Raw genomic sequence first — 16,272 nt, 5'->3', positions numbered from 1 at the left:
ATGTGCATTTAATTTATTTAAGTACCACTAAAGTGAGCAAATAGCTGTCTCCACTTGAGAGAAAGTGATTGGCTGCAAGCTGATTTGAGGTTAAGTAGAGACGTGAACCAACACCGTGGTACAAACTGCCAGCTCAGCCGGTTGCTTGGATGCCTTTCCTCTCACTGCAAAATGTGAAAAATTGTTTCTTGTTCTAGCAGCCAGACAGGCTGGGAGTGCTGCAGCGGAACCAGTGCCCCATGAGGTCTGTGCTGCCTCCTCGGTGCACGTGCACTGTCACTTTTCTTTGCTTAACCAAATCAGAAATTTCTGCTGAAGCAGAACTAAGTTGTTAAACCCATTTAGTATCTGCCACGTGATTTCTGCTCCCTCTTTATTCCTCCTATAACCTTATTTCTCAAAGGATGTAGTCTAATAAGATGATCAAGCTCCTCTTCTTCTCTCTGGTGATGAGAAATGAGAGCATATTAAACATGTAACTAATTCTCAAACCCCTAGTGGCCTGAGTAGTATTTATAGACCATTTTCTTGGCAATCCACAAGGAAAATTGGTTTTGTGCCCACCTTGCTGATCCAAAAATTGACTTTAGGAATTTTTTCCTGCTTGCTTGCTTGAATTCAGGAGTTTTCAGCAGTTCTGTTTATTGGTGTATTTTTTATGACACGTTGGCAGAGTCCCAATTACAACACTTATGGGCTCTCCCAGCAATTTGCCCAGCCTGAGCTGCTACATGAGACTTCCCCAGTTCTTCCCAGCTGGCCTCACCAACCTGCTGCACCCAAAACCTCAGCCCCCAGAACACCAGATGTGCCCTGGATCCTTGGCTCATTCACTGCTTTTTGGGAAACCATTGCCTTTATGGTGGGGTTGATCACTTTGCCAGCTGCCAGAATATCACAAAGGACAGGATTTCCCACTTAGTGCATTGTCATCACAGACCTGTCTCCTGACTTCCTCATGCTAAAACCCCCACTAAAGACCCCCAGCAACTGGATCCAGCTGACGGCATGGAGTGACTCCATCTCATGCCAATGCTTCTCCATGGGGAAGGATTTCATGCCTTAGGCAAGTTCAGGGTGGAATTTGGATTGTAATTGGGCTTGAAGACGCACATCAAGAAGGGGTGAATTTTGCTGAAGAGTAGACAAGGATGTATAGTGCTCTGAGCTGTCCTGGGTGACTCCTGGCTGCAGCTCTAGAAGGGTATGGGTCTCCTGGGGGTCCTGTGCCACATCTGCCCAGCCTGTGGGGACATCTTGAGTACCCCAGGGCTTTGCACGTGGCACTAGATGACCAAGTGGCTCCTGGTGCCACATCTGCCCAGCCTGTGGGGACATCTTGGGTACCCCAGGGCTTTGCACTAGATGACTAAGTGGCTCCTGGTGTCAGGAAAGTGAGTTGGGAATGAATGCAACAGTGTGTAACAGGTGCATTAAAAGAAGTGTAGTATGATAGCGGTGTCACTAGCAGAAGTAAATTGGGCAATAATCAGACATTTTTCAGCTTTCTTGAGCTGTTAAAGCTTGGTACTGCTATAGAAATGAACCCAGGAGACCATGAGGACCTGACTGTCTGTGTAGGATCTTATGCCAGACCCTTCTCTAATATTGATCAACTTGCTGTATCTTTTCCAGCCCAAACAAGCTAAAAAATAGCTTTGATCTGACCAAATCAGACAAATCACAAACAGAACCCCATGGCATTTTCTTTGCTCTTTGTCCCATCTGTTGTTTGGGTTTGATCGGTATGTTATAGGCAATCTATCTTATTTACTTAATGTGCATAATAATTACATGAGGGTTTAGGGGTTTCTTTTCTGCCTCACTTCTGGAGTCTTTTTTGCAGGTTGAAAGCAGCTGGCACCCAGATGTACACCAGAAAAGTTGCAGACTTGTGGGATCTGCACAGTGAATACAACATCATTGTCAACTGTGCGGGCCTTGGAGCCCACCACCTGGTGGGGGATGAGAAGCTCTTTCCTGTCAGGGGACAAGTACTCAAGGTTCATGCTCCTTGGGTGAAGCACTTCATCCGGGATGGGGATGGCTTAACTTACATCTACCCAGGGATACACAGGGTAACCCTAGGGGGAACCAGGGAAAAGGACAGCTGGAGTCTCTCCCCTGATCCTGGCACTACCAAAGACATCTTTGACAGATGCTGCTCCCTTGAGCCCTCCCTGCAGGAAGCTCAGGATATCAAGGTGAAGGTGGGCCTGAGGCCATCCAGGTGGTGCGTGAGACTGGAGAGAGAGGTCTTGAGCCAAGGAAGAGTTCAGCTCCCAGTGGTCCACAACTATGGGCATGGGGCCGGTGGCTTTTCAGTGCACAGGGGCACAGCCAAGGAGGCTGCTCGCCTGGTGGGAGAGTGTATTGCTGCCCTGCAAGGCTCCTCATCGAGGGCCAAGCTTTGAATCCCAGAATCTCCTTTTTCATTCATGTTGCATCTCCTAGTAGCAGCTTTGGACTTTTATTCCATTACTGGATGGCACAGCTTGTGCCATTGCAGATGCTCGATGGTATCTCACCCGGCTTCCAGCTGCTATATTGGAAAGGTGTGATGGGTTGATCCAAGTATTAGTCCAGCTGTCCTCCTCCATCTGGTATTCCTTCTGCCCTGGGCACTTCTCCTAGCCTCGTGTTAAGGAGAAGGCAAGATATGTAAGTGTTCTTCACACAACAGAGAGCAGATTGCTGCAGTATAATGTAAATAATATCAATTTAGCATTTCTTCATCTGCATCAAAAGGGTATCAGATGCAGTAGGTTCAGATTCAGTAAAAACTAGTTCTCTTCTCTTGTATCAAATCTAATCTAGTATTACCCTTGCTCCTGCCATCTCGCCAAGAAACTTTACCCTTCTCCATATGATCTACAAGGAAAAGAAGACCCCATGCAGTGCTGCATTACAGTTTTCCAGGTCAGCTCTTACAGAAAGCAACGTTAGGTCACTGTCATGCACAGTGACCAGACAAGTGTGATTTTAAGAGCAGGTCTGTGACACTGATTACTGCATTTGCTCATGTTATACCTCAGGGAAGTTAACACAAAGTTTATGTGAGAGGAAGTTGTCCCATATGAGCTATAGCTTTGTCCATCTTTTCTCACACTTGTTTGCAAATATTTTTTATTTTTTTTTAATCTGAGCCCCTCAGATTTTGCACTCAGACACAGATGATTTCTCCCTAACAGCACCATTGACATGGCCCATGTTCTACAGAAGAGGATTTTTCAGGGTGGGCTTGTGAGTGCAAAAATCTCTTTCCTGCTTCGCAACAGCACTGGCTGCTTTCCTTCCAACAGCTGATATGAATAAACTGGTGACAAACCAACAAGGATCTTAACACCAGCTTCGATTTCATACGAGAGAGAAGAGCCATTTAGATAAACACTCGAAAGACAAATCTGTCTGTAACTGGATGTGAGTGAGCTCCTCTGTTGTAAGGGAACTGAGCCACCAGAGCCCAGACCCTCACTCCATGGCAGAGGCTGAGCTGGGCTTTACACTCCCCTCAGCAGTTCAAGACCTTTGCTGTGGCTGAAGATAGTCACTCCCCAAAACTGAAGCTTACCATCAGAGTACAGGTCTGACTGTTAGTGATTAAACCACTCATTAGACCTTAAATGGCTCGTTCGAGAGTGTTAGCATCTACTCTTGTCTAGTTTTTTTGTCCTTACAGTTATAAAACAAATCTAAATCCTTCAAGAATTCACAGGATTAAAATGAACTGATAAATAAAGTTCTAATAATGGAGCAAAGGTCAATTCTGTAGTGTTTCCTTTCACAAACAAGGGGGTTTTCTTTCATTCGAGCAGGCCTGACAGGGGCAAGAAAGGCCACATTCAGACATGGGTGCCAATTTTCTGCTGTTCTCAGAGGGGATGAGGACAGTTATCCTTCGCAAGGGACAGCTGTCGAAAGAAACATCAGCAAATTAAACTATAGGTCAATTAGCACCCGGGATCAGCCCAAGTTAGACCTGACTTCAGCAGTCTTGCCCTGTTTTCCTCAGCTCTGGAGGCTAATTTTGCATGCACACCCCATCATTTGTCCTTTCGAGCAGTACAAGAGGGCAGAGCTGCTGCTTTTGGCAGCAGTGTTGGTGTAGGACTTGTCAAACTGCAGCTTTGTCCTCAGCTAACACAGAGCAAAAAAATACATGGAAAAAACCCCAGGAGAATGGGCTATTTTTTCTTAATCTTGTTTTAAATCTTAAAAAATAACAAACAGTGTAGCTTATCCCGGAGCAAGAAACACTACTAGTGCAAATGGGGTGTTCATAGCCCCATGAGAAACCAGGGATGTGTCTGAGCTCTGGTTGTGCATTTCTGCTCTGCAGGGTGGCAGGATTTCTTTTAATTTACTTCTAAAAATTTTCTGGTAGCTAATAATGGCAAAACAGGTTCAGCTGCAAGGGCCATCCATCTGGCATCCTAGCTCTAGTCCATGGTCGGCAGCAGAAGCCATTCCAAGCCCAGGGGCTTACTCAGCTGAGAGGCAGCTTAGTGTTTCATGGTCCTCAGATGACTTACCTTCCACACATTTGTCAGCTTGCTTCTGAAGCCATGTATGGCTCTTTTGTTGTCCTCAAAATCTTGTGACATCAGGTTCCGAAAAGGGAGGCACTTCTTTGCCCAGGAGCAGAGTTCCTTGCCTTCATGTGCGTCTTGAACCTGGAAACATCATTTGATGCCCCTTTGTTTCATCTTACAAGAAGTACTGACTAGTTATTCTCCATGACCCTTCTTCATTTTATAAAGCTGTACCATACTCCCCCTCGGACTCTTCTTTCCCACCTTTAAGAATCTTGATTTAGGTAGCCACTACCCACATAAAGACATCCACCATCTTTGGTCTTCCTTTATACCTTTTCTCACTCTAACATATCCTTTTTGAGATGGAGGGACCAGAACTGCACACAGTACTCATGGTAGGTGGTGAACCCTATATTTAATTGATGACATCTCTTTTCCCTTCCTAATAATTTCTAATGTTCAATTGCTTTCTAATCACTAATGAGCCTTTAACTTACATTTGAATAGAACTACCTCATTCTAAGATACCTGTCCTGAATGGTGCTAGGTGGTTCAGAGGGCATTGCTGACATTGGGTAGTGAGAGGTTTTCCTCCCACCTCAGCCATGTGTTTTTCTCTGCTGCTATACACACAGAATTTCACCTGCCATTTCATTGCCCAGGCTCATGAGATATTTCTTGCAGCTCCTTGAAGGCAGTTTGCACTTTACTTCCTTGAATAAGCTGGTACCACCAGCAGACCAAGCCACTTCATTTACTGCCTAACTGATGGGTATGTGGATTAGCACTAGCCCTAACATGGATCGCTCTAAGATGTCATTGGTGCCTTTTCTCCACTGTGAAAAATGGATTCTTTTATCCTTACCTCATCTCTCTATCCTATATGCAGTTGCTGACTTATGAGAGGATCCTCCCTCTTATCCCATGCCAGATTAGCTTCTTTCTGAGCCCTTGGTGACAGACGTCATTAAAGGCTTTCCAGAAGCTGAGCAGATCACACCAAGCAGATTGCTCTAGACTGCAGCCTCACTGTTTTCTCTGAAGCCATAAGAGGCTGGTGAAGCACAACTTCATAGCTCCTCATTGCAAAGCTCTGATGATTCTTCCCTCTTAGTCCTTATCTGTCCCTGCAACTATTCTATTATCATGGCTTTTACCTTTTGCCTGCTACAGGTGTCAGATTTGGTGGTGTGCATTTCTCTAGATCACTCACAGCACTTAAAAGAAAACAGTGTCACATGCCATCCTCTTTTTCTTTTGGCTGTTTTCAGTTAAGGGTTATACACCAGCCCTAACAGTGCAAGAATTTCCCATTAACATTCCCTAAAAACCCACAAGCAAGTAACATCTGCTTCTCATGAATCTGTTACTATCCATTGCATCTATTTGTTCTAAACTCTCATCTAATGGCCCTTCAATCTGAGGCAGCTTCTCTGCATTATCCCCTTAACAAATGGCTCCACCGTGGGAATTTCACTAAGCTTTTCTGCACTGAACACAGACACAAGTAATCTGTTTAGCTGCTGTGTTAGGGCTTCTTTTCTCTCAAACCCCTTTGCCACCCTGATTGTCTGCTGACTGCATGCCCTGGTCACCTGCAGACCCTCTGGCAGGATCCCTGCTCCCACTGGGGCAGAGGAGGCTTTTTGTTTATTAGCAAGTTATTTCCTCAAAACCTTTTTCACTCTGCCTTTCTGTTTCTACTTTGAATTCGACAGAGTTCGTGTCCTTTTCCATTTCGTCATTTGGATGGGATCTACTCAGTTCTTTCCCATGTAATTTTTATCATGCTATTACAATGAGCCAGCAATTATATTTTTTTCTGTAAAGTCTCTGCTATTTCAATACCCTTGTATAAAAATCAAGCATTTTAGACCCTTACTTTTTTTCAGACTAATAGCAAATAGAAGGAAGCATACATTCAGTCTGATCGCTCCAGCTCCTGTATCCTGATAAAAGCGTCTTTATTTGTCCAGATTGCACCTTGCCATTTCCTGCTTACTTGTGGTTATAAAGACATAAAAATGGCACCTTTAAGGACATGCTATCATGAGTCCTTGCTCCTCTCTGCCTGCTTGCATCCCCCTAGTATCTAGCTTGAAATGCCTTTTAAAATCTTATCTCACAGTGGCTTTCTTCCCCACAAAGGTCATGCCACGCACAGGCTGAACATCCTACTCAGGAGCTTCAGCTTTTTGTTCCAGAAACTTTCAATTTGCCAAGACTATATCCTAATGTTTTGGGAATAATTGCACATCCCTCCCTTATTTTTCCCCCTAGGCATGGAAAATTTAAATATTCTAAAATATATCCATAGTTACATAGTGACGCTGCCCTGTGCCAGCTATACGCCTACCCACAAAGGGGAGTCACGCTGTTTTGATGCCTGCAAGCTGGCTTGCTGACACTGACTACTTGGCTTTTAGGCAGCTGAAGCCTGTTGAGATGAGTCTTTTCTTGCTTCAGCTGCCCAGCCTCAGGTGTCAGTCTCTGGCAATATCTCATCAGCTAGCCCTGAGTTTCTGCTGCTCAACCACAAGCCTTGCCAGGCACTGGAGCAAAGATGCGGCCTGTGTTAACTCTCCAGCTCCAGCTGAAGCTGAGCTGGTAGCTGAGGAATTTGCAAAACTCCATTTTGATCCTAAATTTGTCCATGCTGTTGCGTCAGCTCCATAGTCTTCATCTGGAAACGCAGAGCAAGTGTCAGGGAAACACTTGCATGTGGGAGAGGGATAACAGTGGAAGGTCATTAAACCTCCATGACTTTCCATGCTGATGAAAGGCACCCTTAAAGAAAGATTTGGTTGTCACCTGTGCAAAGCATTTTATCCTTGTGCTGCTCCTAGCCTATGTGTGTCCAGACAAAAGTTATCTGGCCTCTACTAGAGTATTTCCTTCTTATCCGCCCTTTCTGACCTACGTTGAACAGGCACCCCTGGAAAATGGCAGCTGATCTGTCACACTCATGGGAAAATTCAAAGGTGTAATGGCACAGAAAGGGAACAATTATATTTTGAGATATTTCTATCAATCCTTGCGATTGCAGACAACAGATGGGCTGTATGATGGATTTTAGAGAGTGAGCACAAAATAATAGTTTTTTGCAACAGGGAATTTTGTTGATTTTCTTCACAGAAAAAAATCCATAAAGACATATTGTGTCAGTATAGGCTTTTTCCTACTTTTAAAACAAATTTGACAAAATTCTGAAAATATACAATAAAATTTGGCCTTCACCATTCAGTGCAATTATTTTTCAGTCAAGTACCATTTGAGATAAAATTCAGTGTGATACATTCAAATTAATTTGGAACAAATGTAGCAATTAGAGAGAAAATCATGGTCTGGACCGATATTTGTATTGTTTTCACAGCTATCTTAAATAAATGTGTATGTTGTATGAGGCTTTATTTTATCCTGCTTTACTCCCCATTTTCCATCAGAGGGAGATGTTGGATCAAGCAGCTGCTGCAAGAAACTTGCACACTCCATCTGAAAGAGCAAGTGCAGCGATGCTGAACCCAGGGAGTGGAAGTGCGGGGGCCTGTCGGGCTCCCACATACCTATGGGGCTTGGAGGACTTGGGTGCTGCAATAGAGCTTCAAACATAACCGTCAATCAGTTAGGGCCGCAAAATGTCATGGGGAGAACTTAGAAGTACATTGAGGAAAGAGAAATGCAAAGGCAGCAGCACACCAGAAGCTGTTGATAATAAAAATAAGGGTTTATAATCCTAGATAAAGCTGTTGCTATAGCAGCATATGCCAGAGCTTTTCCCCCACCAAAAGGCTTGAGGGGAAACCACTGTCTTGGTTAGTCAAGTGTTCTAGGTTCCTTGTGTTGCAGGGACTTGGGGTCCTTCAGTCCCTCGAGCTGTGCCCAGGCTGGACATCCCCCAGGGGGTCCCCGTGGGGCTGCACCCTGGCCCACACACCCGCTGCCTGGCCTGGCTCCCTGCGAGCCCGCATGCTGCTCTGGGTGCTCAGATATGAGAAATTATTGCTGCTTTAAGGCTGATCATATATTTTCTATTTGCTTTCTGGGAATTTTCCCCACCTGTCGGTTTTTCTAAATGAAGACGTTAAAGTTACATATTTTAGAGAAGGAAAAGTGGACACGAGTCAAAGCTCAGCCTTATGAGGACAGGGAGCAGATGGGGAGAAAAGAAAGCAGACAGAAACTTCTCTGAAAGTGGAAAAACTTCATAAAAATGCTATTTCCAAACATAAAAGAAGTTTCAAGGGAATCTTTTTCCTGTGTTTTGTTTTCCCCCTTCAAGACTGTCTCACACCACTGACAGCAGCCAGCGCTAGAGGAGCACTGTTCCCCATTGCTTTCCTCCTGTCCTCTTCATGTCCACTGTCTACCATGGGGACAATATATTCCTCACATCGTAAGAGATGTGCACCATGTGCACTCTGTGCATCACATGCTGTGCTCCTGTCACTGTCGCCTCTGCTGCCTTTTTATTTAACTTCTGCAAAGTCTCAGTTGACCAGCTGATATCCAAGCCTTATATTAGCCTTTATGTACATATATGAGCAAAACTGGGAAGGGGAAGATTTTTTATTTTCTGTATCACCAGAAAATTAAACAACTGAGCCAGCTGTCGGTGTTTCTGAAGCACCTGCATATGCATCTCCAGTCGGCATTTTGGCTAAAGTGAAGGTCTAGAAAACAACTCTTCCCTCAGGAAATGCACTAGAGCCACAGAGGGAGCCTTGTACTTGCTTTCCTCCTCACCAAAGAGTGCAGGGTTGGGTTTCAAGGAGATAAAGCCTCTCCTTCCCACATGCCTTGCAGCCTGGTGAGCCGAGCAGTCTCCTGGTTGGTGGGACAGCTGGTCTCATTTGAGCATGCAAGGATCTGGATTTGGGCTTCTCACATCCCATATTGCTGAGACAGTGGCTACAAGAGGAGCAATCCCACTTTTAGATGTGCTTTGAATTAAAAAGCTCCTTTCAATTTTTGAAAGAAAGGTGCTGAGGCATCTAAAGTCCAGGACAAGACCCCAAGAAATAACCCACTTTTCCACAGTGGCTAATGACAATGTAATATTTTGCTGAAAAAGAGTTTTTGAAAAAGCCAGGTGACTCTATAGCAGTTCTGTTATCTCATTCTGTAGCAGTTCAGGAGGATGGCAGCTTGAGCACAATCAAAGTGTAAGTTAAAAGACCTTGAGAAGCACTGGGTATCTCGCTTCTCAAAATCCCTCCATAAGCTGCGGTAGGCAAGGTCCATGCCTTTTTTCCGTGCGGTGAGTATATCTGCACAGCATCAGCCCTCCAGGAATAGTCATGGGGTGAATTGCCACAGAGATTTGCAGAGGAAAATTGTCTCAAACAGAAGGATAAGTAGCTTTTTCTGGCATTTAATGGGCCTCTTCAGTGAATGGCAATAAACTATGCGAACAGATGTTTTCCCTGTTTTGTCGTCCTCTTGCATCTCATCCATAATTATGCACTAAAATGTTCTTGTCTGGGTTGCTGAGAGCAATCTCGCCGCTGTTTTGTCTTCACAGTGTAAGGCTGAGCTCTTCAGCTGAGCTAAGACTGAGCAAAGAGCCCTGGATTCCTAAGGCTCTTGTCGCTGTACGTCAGTGATCATCTTCTTTCCTTTGCATTAAGCCTGAGGGAGGACTGAGAAGTTAGTGGGAAAATTTGCCTCTTCCAGCCACTGCTCTGCCGATCCGAGCACTGGGGTGTCTCCTTGCCTGCACTGGCACCCTGGGGTCCAGCCAGGAGCTTCAGGCACTCGCTTGGCTTTGGGCATTGACACAGCTACTGCTTGGAGCATTTGCTTCTCCTTTGCCTTGTGAGGGAGGTAAGTGCCCTCTGAGACAGTCCTCCCTGCTCTGTGCCACCTCTGCTATGCTGACAGGACTGTGGGGAGACAGCTGGGCAGGCTTTCCTCTGTAACCACCATCTTTGCCTCCAGCCTTGCCACCAGGACAGTCGCAGGCATTATGCAGGCTCTGCAAAGTGTCATTGCACTTCTAGAAGTGCGTACTTGACCTCCTGACAGAGCACAGAGAAATGACCCTGCTCCTGAAGAAATTCAATGCATTTTGGCAAAGGGATCTCCTCCTACCAAGGAGCCTGTGAGCGAGACAGGAGCTGGGGCACAACCACAAGCCTTAGCCTAGCAGAGTGTTCATCACCTCGAGCGAAGTCTGCAGGGGTGCCTACATCATCACAAACCCACTTTGTCCTTCCCAGAGCATCTTCAAAGTGTCTGGTTGTCCTCTGCTTTCCATGTCCATGGCTGAGGATGGAGGCAGACACGCTGTGTGAAGACGTGCTAAAAGGATGCCCCTGCAGTAACATCTAACCAAGGTACAAACCCTCGGCTAAGGAGGTTATTCCACTTTGAATCAGTACCAATATCTGCATCACTGATGCTGCTCTACATGGCATTGAGGGCAAAATCCCTTGAAGGAGCCCACGGGAAGAGCACAGAGTTTTATCCTCACCGTCTGGTCCTGGCCAGGCTGCTCAGCTGCAGGGGAGCTGTAGCATACTTTCTGCTGAGGGCAAGGCTATTTCTCTCATTCTCATTAGGATTTTGTTTAGGACATTTAAAATGCAACCAGTTGGAGGAGAGGATTATCTGAGCACATGGTAATAATTCAGAAAAGCAACCTTTTTGTTACAGATAAAGACAGTGATACTAAATTTAGTGTCCTGCAAAGATGGGACACTTTTCAGACACGTGGGTGAGACCTTTATTAAAGGTGGATGCATATCACTAAATTGGCCTGCATACTGGCCCAGGACATTTTTGCACACCTCCTATCCTACGAAAGTTGCTTTTTACCCATCAGGTCCATCAAGGAAGGTGCCAGCCACTCCCAGCTTTTATTTTATCCTATTGCCTTTAATGAGGCATAAACTGTACAGACACATGCCAGTATATCAAACAACATTACAAGACGGACTGTAGAAAAAGTGCATAGCACATTAATTATGGGTCTTCATTTGTTTGTGAGACTGCTGCCTGGAACAGGTTGCTGCTTTTCTTCACCCAGGCAGCCCCAGTGCTCTGGCTTGCATCTCTTCTCCCCTTGGAGAGCCCTTTTCCCTGAGCACTTGCAGATGAAAGTCACTCTCAGTGACCGAATTGTGAAATCGGCTAGATGACTCCAGTGCTGTTGCCATCCCCTGTATAAATACTTTGGCATTTGTACTGTACTATGTAAACCCATTTAAAACATGTAATAAAAAGGCTTATATAACTTCTTAAAGCCGTAATTACTACTCCAGCTGTGGTGTTTTGTAGAATTCTGAGCATTATAGATTAATCCCTTCACCAAATTACATTTTTAAATGAAAGATATTAATCCTCGAGCTTAGAAGTGTAAAAATGCCAGTGAAATTGACTGCAGTAAAAAAAAGCCCAGAGTAACACCAAGGTAATCTTTAAAACATGCAGAAAATAGGGGTTTGTAATAGAAACTCAGAGTCATTTTTAAGCAAAGCTGGATATCTGTCTGGGATTACAGTATAGATACAGGAGAAATACAGACAACAAATTAATATTGCAAAAGTCTTTGTGCAATAGCACATGGACTGCATATGGGATATCACTGCTTAATTCCTGTAAACTGGAATGTCTTTTTTTTTTTAAATGGTGATGCATGTTTTCAATTTTTATACCTGTATCTGCTCAATAAAATTGCCAGCCCTTACTTTAAAAAGCAGGCAGAATTTTGCTTGTTCAGAATGATTAGACACTTTAGAAAAAGGCAGACCGTAAAATCACTGTTGTTCCTCTCCAGGAGTGAAATACAGCTGCTGGAAGCAATAGTTGCGCTTGTAGATACCACGAAGATTAAGGTTAAATAAAAAAAGGTAAGGCCCAGGGACAGCAGAGAGCTGCAGAGCATCTGCTGCTGAAGGGCTGCCTCATTCCCCTTCTCATTCCTGCAGCGAATGAACATCCACGGGTACAGGTACGTGTCTGTGCGGACGCACAAGAGCATGACTCAGAGGTAAATCTTGACCTATAATCCACTCTCCAGGCCATTAATTATCAACTATCTCTTTCATCAAATTTGGAGCACACAGCAAAGCTGTGGTGTTTGAATCTCTCTGTAGCTGGAGGGAAAAAGAGAGCTTCTGCCCATGCCTCGCGCTGAGCTGCCACAGCAAGATCAGTCTTGTGTTAAGCTGCCTGAATAGTCCGTGAGCTTGAGGAGAGCTAATGGGAGACTGCATGAACATATTTTTTTTTTCAGCTATCTTCAAACCTACCAGTGGCGAGCTGAGAAGTGGTTTTAATGATCCCTGCAGCTGAGCTTTAGCCCTGACAGCCGTTTCAGACATGTATTTCTCAGCAGTGGTAAGCAGGTAGTAGACCAATGCGGCCAATTTACTTCCCCATTGCTAACATCCAAGAGATAACAGGAAGAGATTAATTCTCTGAGTTTTCAGTGGGATTTAAGGCATGGGAAGGAGTAAGGGCTGTACCTCCCTTGCAGCACTGCTGTCTGTCTGCAGGACCCAGGGGTGACTGTCACTTGGTACACAGAGAAATACTGCCAGGATTTCCAGCTGCAGCTTTAAGGAACAGAGAGATACCAAGCTTGCACCAAAGCCATCACTGAGAAGTCACCCGGGAATTTATAAACATTTCATCCCACATTCCTCGGGGCTATGGCAGAGCCTTGGCCCATAAATGTGCAAGGCAATAAAACAGACTCAGGATCAGAGGCATCTGGACCATGCTTCTCTGTGTGCAGCCACTTTTAAAATGACCTTATGAAAGTTTCTACACAAAGGTGTCCTGCTCCGGCAGGGGGATTGGACTAGATGATCTTTCGAGGTCCCTTCCAATCTCTAACATTCTGTGATTCTGTGATTCTGTGTGACCTTATGAAAGTTCCTACACAAAACCTCTCTGTTTTCATGAACATGGACCAGCGTCACTCCAGTTTTCAAAGCATCAGCCAGGAGTGTAGGAGGGAGGAGAGGAGGAAAAAAGTCTTCCTTCACCCTGTCCTGTGGATTTTGGCAGGGGGCTTATACCAAATCCAGCCGGGTTGTTAAGCAGAGGCTAGAAGAGCATTTTTATTCATTTACTCATTTTATAGGAGGAATGTTTGACTTCCATTAACAGCCCTTGGAGAAAGCAGGGAATTCCCAGAGGTGTTTTTCCTGCCTGGGGTTTAATTTTGCACAGAGATCTGGGAAGACATTTAGACTAGCCAGAAGATAAACAAAAGCCTTGACAGTGGGTGGAGGCAGACGATGGATGGTGGCAGGCAAGATGTTGGAACTGAAAATGGCCGTAAGGGAGATCAACATTCAATAACTGCTGCAAAGGAGAGATTTTGCTACTAACAATATCCCAGGCAAGATGTCATTTATAAGCAGTAAAGATGGCACTGAAGCAATGAACTTCCATTGATGTTAAACTTTTTCCTTCCAGAGGTTTAGTGCTGTGCTCTCACTGTAGACAAATTTGTAAATGCAGGAGGAATTTTACATTTTTAAAGACTTTTCCTGGAGAAACGAAGGGAGCTGTAGAAATCTGTAGCACCTAAATAAAAAATAGATACAGTAGGACCAATGTCTGATTTTGGTTATCAGGGCATAATGCTCGCGGCTCTCAGTAGAAATTGCATGCTCATATTCAGAGTTGCTGTTTCGGTTACTCCTTGCATTGCATGGCAGTGCTTTGTGCTCTATTGGATCTGGCATGATACATGTTCCTCTAATACTATCCATCTTGCTTTGGGGACAACAGGGAGGGGAGGCTGACTCAAAGGGTGACCATGTTTTGCAGAAGCTTTGAAACTTTGCAGAAGCTGTATTTCCCAGCAATCACCTCAGAAAGGCCCATCCTCCAGCTGAACTGGAGTTGCATGCGTTACACTGCAAATTTAATTTGCTTTTCTTCTTAACAGGCATTGCTCACATACAGATGTCTTTGAAGCCAACTTCTGGGGGAAGAAATTAGTCTATAATTCACTTGTTAAAATGGAGAGATGAGACTGTTTTAGGTACTATTTTAATTCCCATTGATTCTCATGCTAATTCAGATAAAATTTCTCATTGTTCCTGAGATTTCCTGAGATTCTTCTCTACCATTCTTTCCTTTTTCTCTGTCTTTAGAAACCTGCTGTTGTGTTTTAAACAGGCAGACTTACGTACAAAAGAGATGGGGGGAAGCATGAGAAACTCAAGCAAAATTAAAACACCAGGTTGAATTTGTGAACTGTTCTTTATCAGGACCGCTCCTAGCATGCTCATAAATTGGGGCTGCTCAGCTTTCTAAGAAAGGGAGTGTCTCATACAAGGTCAGCATTTACAGTTACAGCTCAGCGATAACAAGAAGAGTGGCTGGATTCAGGTATTTGAGCTTTCTGTTGAAGCTATACAATGAGAGAAGAACAACAAATGAACCTGTGATGGTAAAACCCAGAAAGACCTTGGGGGTTTTATTCTGCTCTTTTAGTTGAATGTGCATTGTCCAAGCTTTTAGGAAAGCTTTGATTTCCCAAGGATTAAGCTTCAAGAGAGAGTTTTTGAAATCTCTTTGGGCCCTTTATACTTTCTGAGTCTTGACTTTTATATTCCTGCCTTTAAGATTTTCTCCATAACAATAGAAACACAAACTTTTTTTAATAGAACCTTCATGCACCATTATTTATTGACTAGATGCTGATAGTTTAAAACAACCTTGCTGCCAAGAATTTTGTATTATAATGATTTTGGCTAGCAGTATTGCAAGTCTTGTGTCTTGTCACATTCATCCCTGCATTTAGTGTACTTGACATATGTCTAAACCTCTTTTCCATGAGCAGCGGCATTACTTGTGTCCTCCAGATGAATGATGCCATTTCACATGGAGGAGCAAAGTGATGCACAGGTAGCCCCATGCCTGCCCGAGCAACCTTCTGCTGATGAACTCCAGGTGATGCTTGTGGATGGACCCGGGTGCCTGTCTCTTAAGCTGATGTTGGCTGTGGCTGTTGCATTCACACTCTCCCTCTGCCCTCATAAATGTGTTCCTCCACTGCACTAGCACCAGGGCTTGTCTGATCCGCTTGTGAGCCACCCTAAGGGGGGTGTAAACAGAGGAAAAGTCTGTGGTTGTCAGGCAGCTCAGCTGCCAGGGCCAACTCGCTTCCCTGTGGCATGTACCTGAGCCTGTCCAAGGGAGGGACGGGGACCCCTGAGCAGGGGCAGAAGGAGAAGTGGTCTGACCTGCACTGCATTTCCCCAGTGCATAAACCACCCAGGGACTGCCCCATGTTGGCTGCAGGCTGACCAAAAGAAAGGATGGTACTGAAAAGAATGTCCAGGTCTGTTAGGAAACTGCTCCAGATAGTTTTTCTTGAGTTAGTTTTTATCTGGGTCATTGCCCTCGTTTGGCTTAGCTTAGGGCAAAGGAACCCCCTGCTGCTACAGGAATGACCTGCAGGACTGCTGCCTAACCCCTTCCAAGAGGAACCTGCATTTCGGGCAGTTTAAAACACCCACAGAATTGCTTTAACCTAATTTCGAAGAATAGTTTACCTAAAAAAAAAAAAAAAAAAAGAGGTCAGCAACGTTTAAATGGCAAGGAGCATGCACCTGGCCTGCCAGTGCATCTGTGCTTGGAGCCATGCTTGAAATCCCACTTCCACAGACAGATCACTGTTCCCTCCCTTATCCTTCTGCGTGCAGCTCCTCTGTCCTGCTGCCAGTGGGTCGGTTGCTCAGCTGCTGGCGGCTCCACTTCTCCCAGTGCT

At 44.8% G+C, this 16,272-nt stretch overlaps 1 protein-coding gene across 1 annotated transcript; it reads left to right on the top strand.

Moving 5' to 3' along the window:
* Positions 1-1,799: 1,799 nt before the first annotated feature.
* LOC104470021 (D-aspartate oxidase-like) lies at positions 1,800-2,414 on the top strand (the record flags this gene model as incomplete). The annotated part of the gene is made up of 1 exon (XM_010084792.1): positions 1,800-2,414. A coding segment is annotated over one exon (615 nt), but the record flags the coding sequence as incomplete, so codon positions are not given.
* Positions 2,415-16,272: the final 13,858 nt, after the last annotated feature.

Source organism: Pterocles gutturalis, unplaced genomic scaffold (assembly GCF_000699245.1).
Source record: "Pterocles gutturalis isolate BGI_N339 unplaced genomic scaffold, ASM69924v1 scaffold13000, whole genome shotgun sequence".
Taxonomy (NCBI): Eukaryota; Metazoa; Chordata; class Aves; order Pterocliformes; family Pteroclidae; genus Pterocles; species Pterocles gutturalis.
This window is presented reverse-complemented; position numbering and strand designations above follow the sequence as displayed.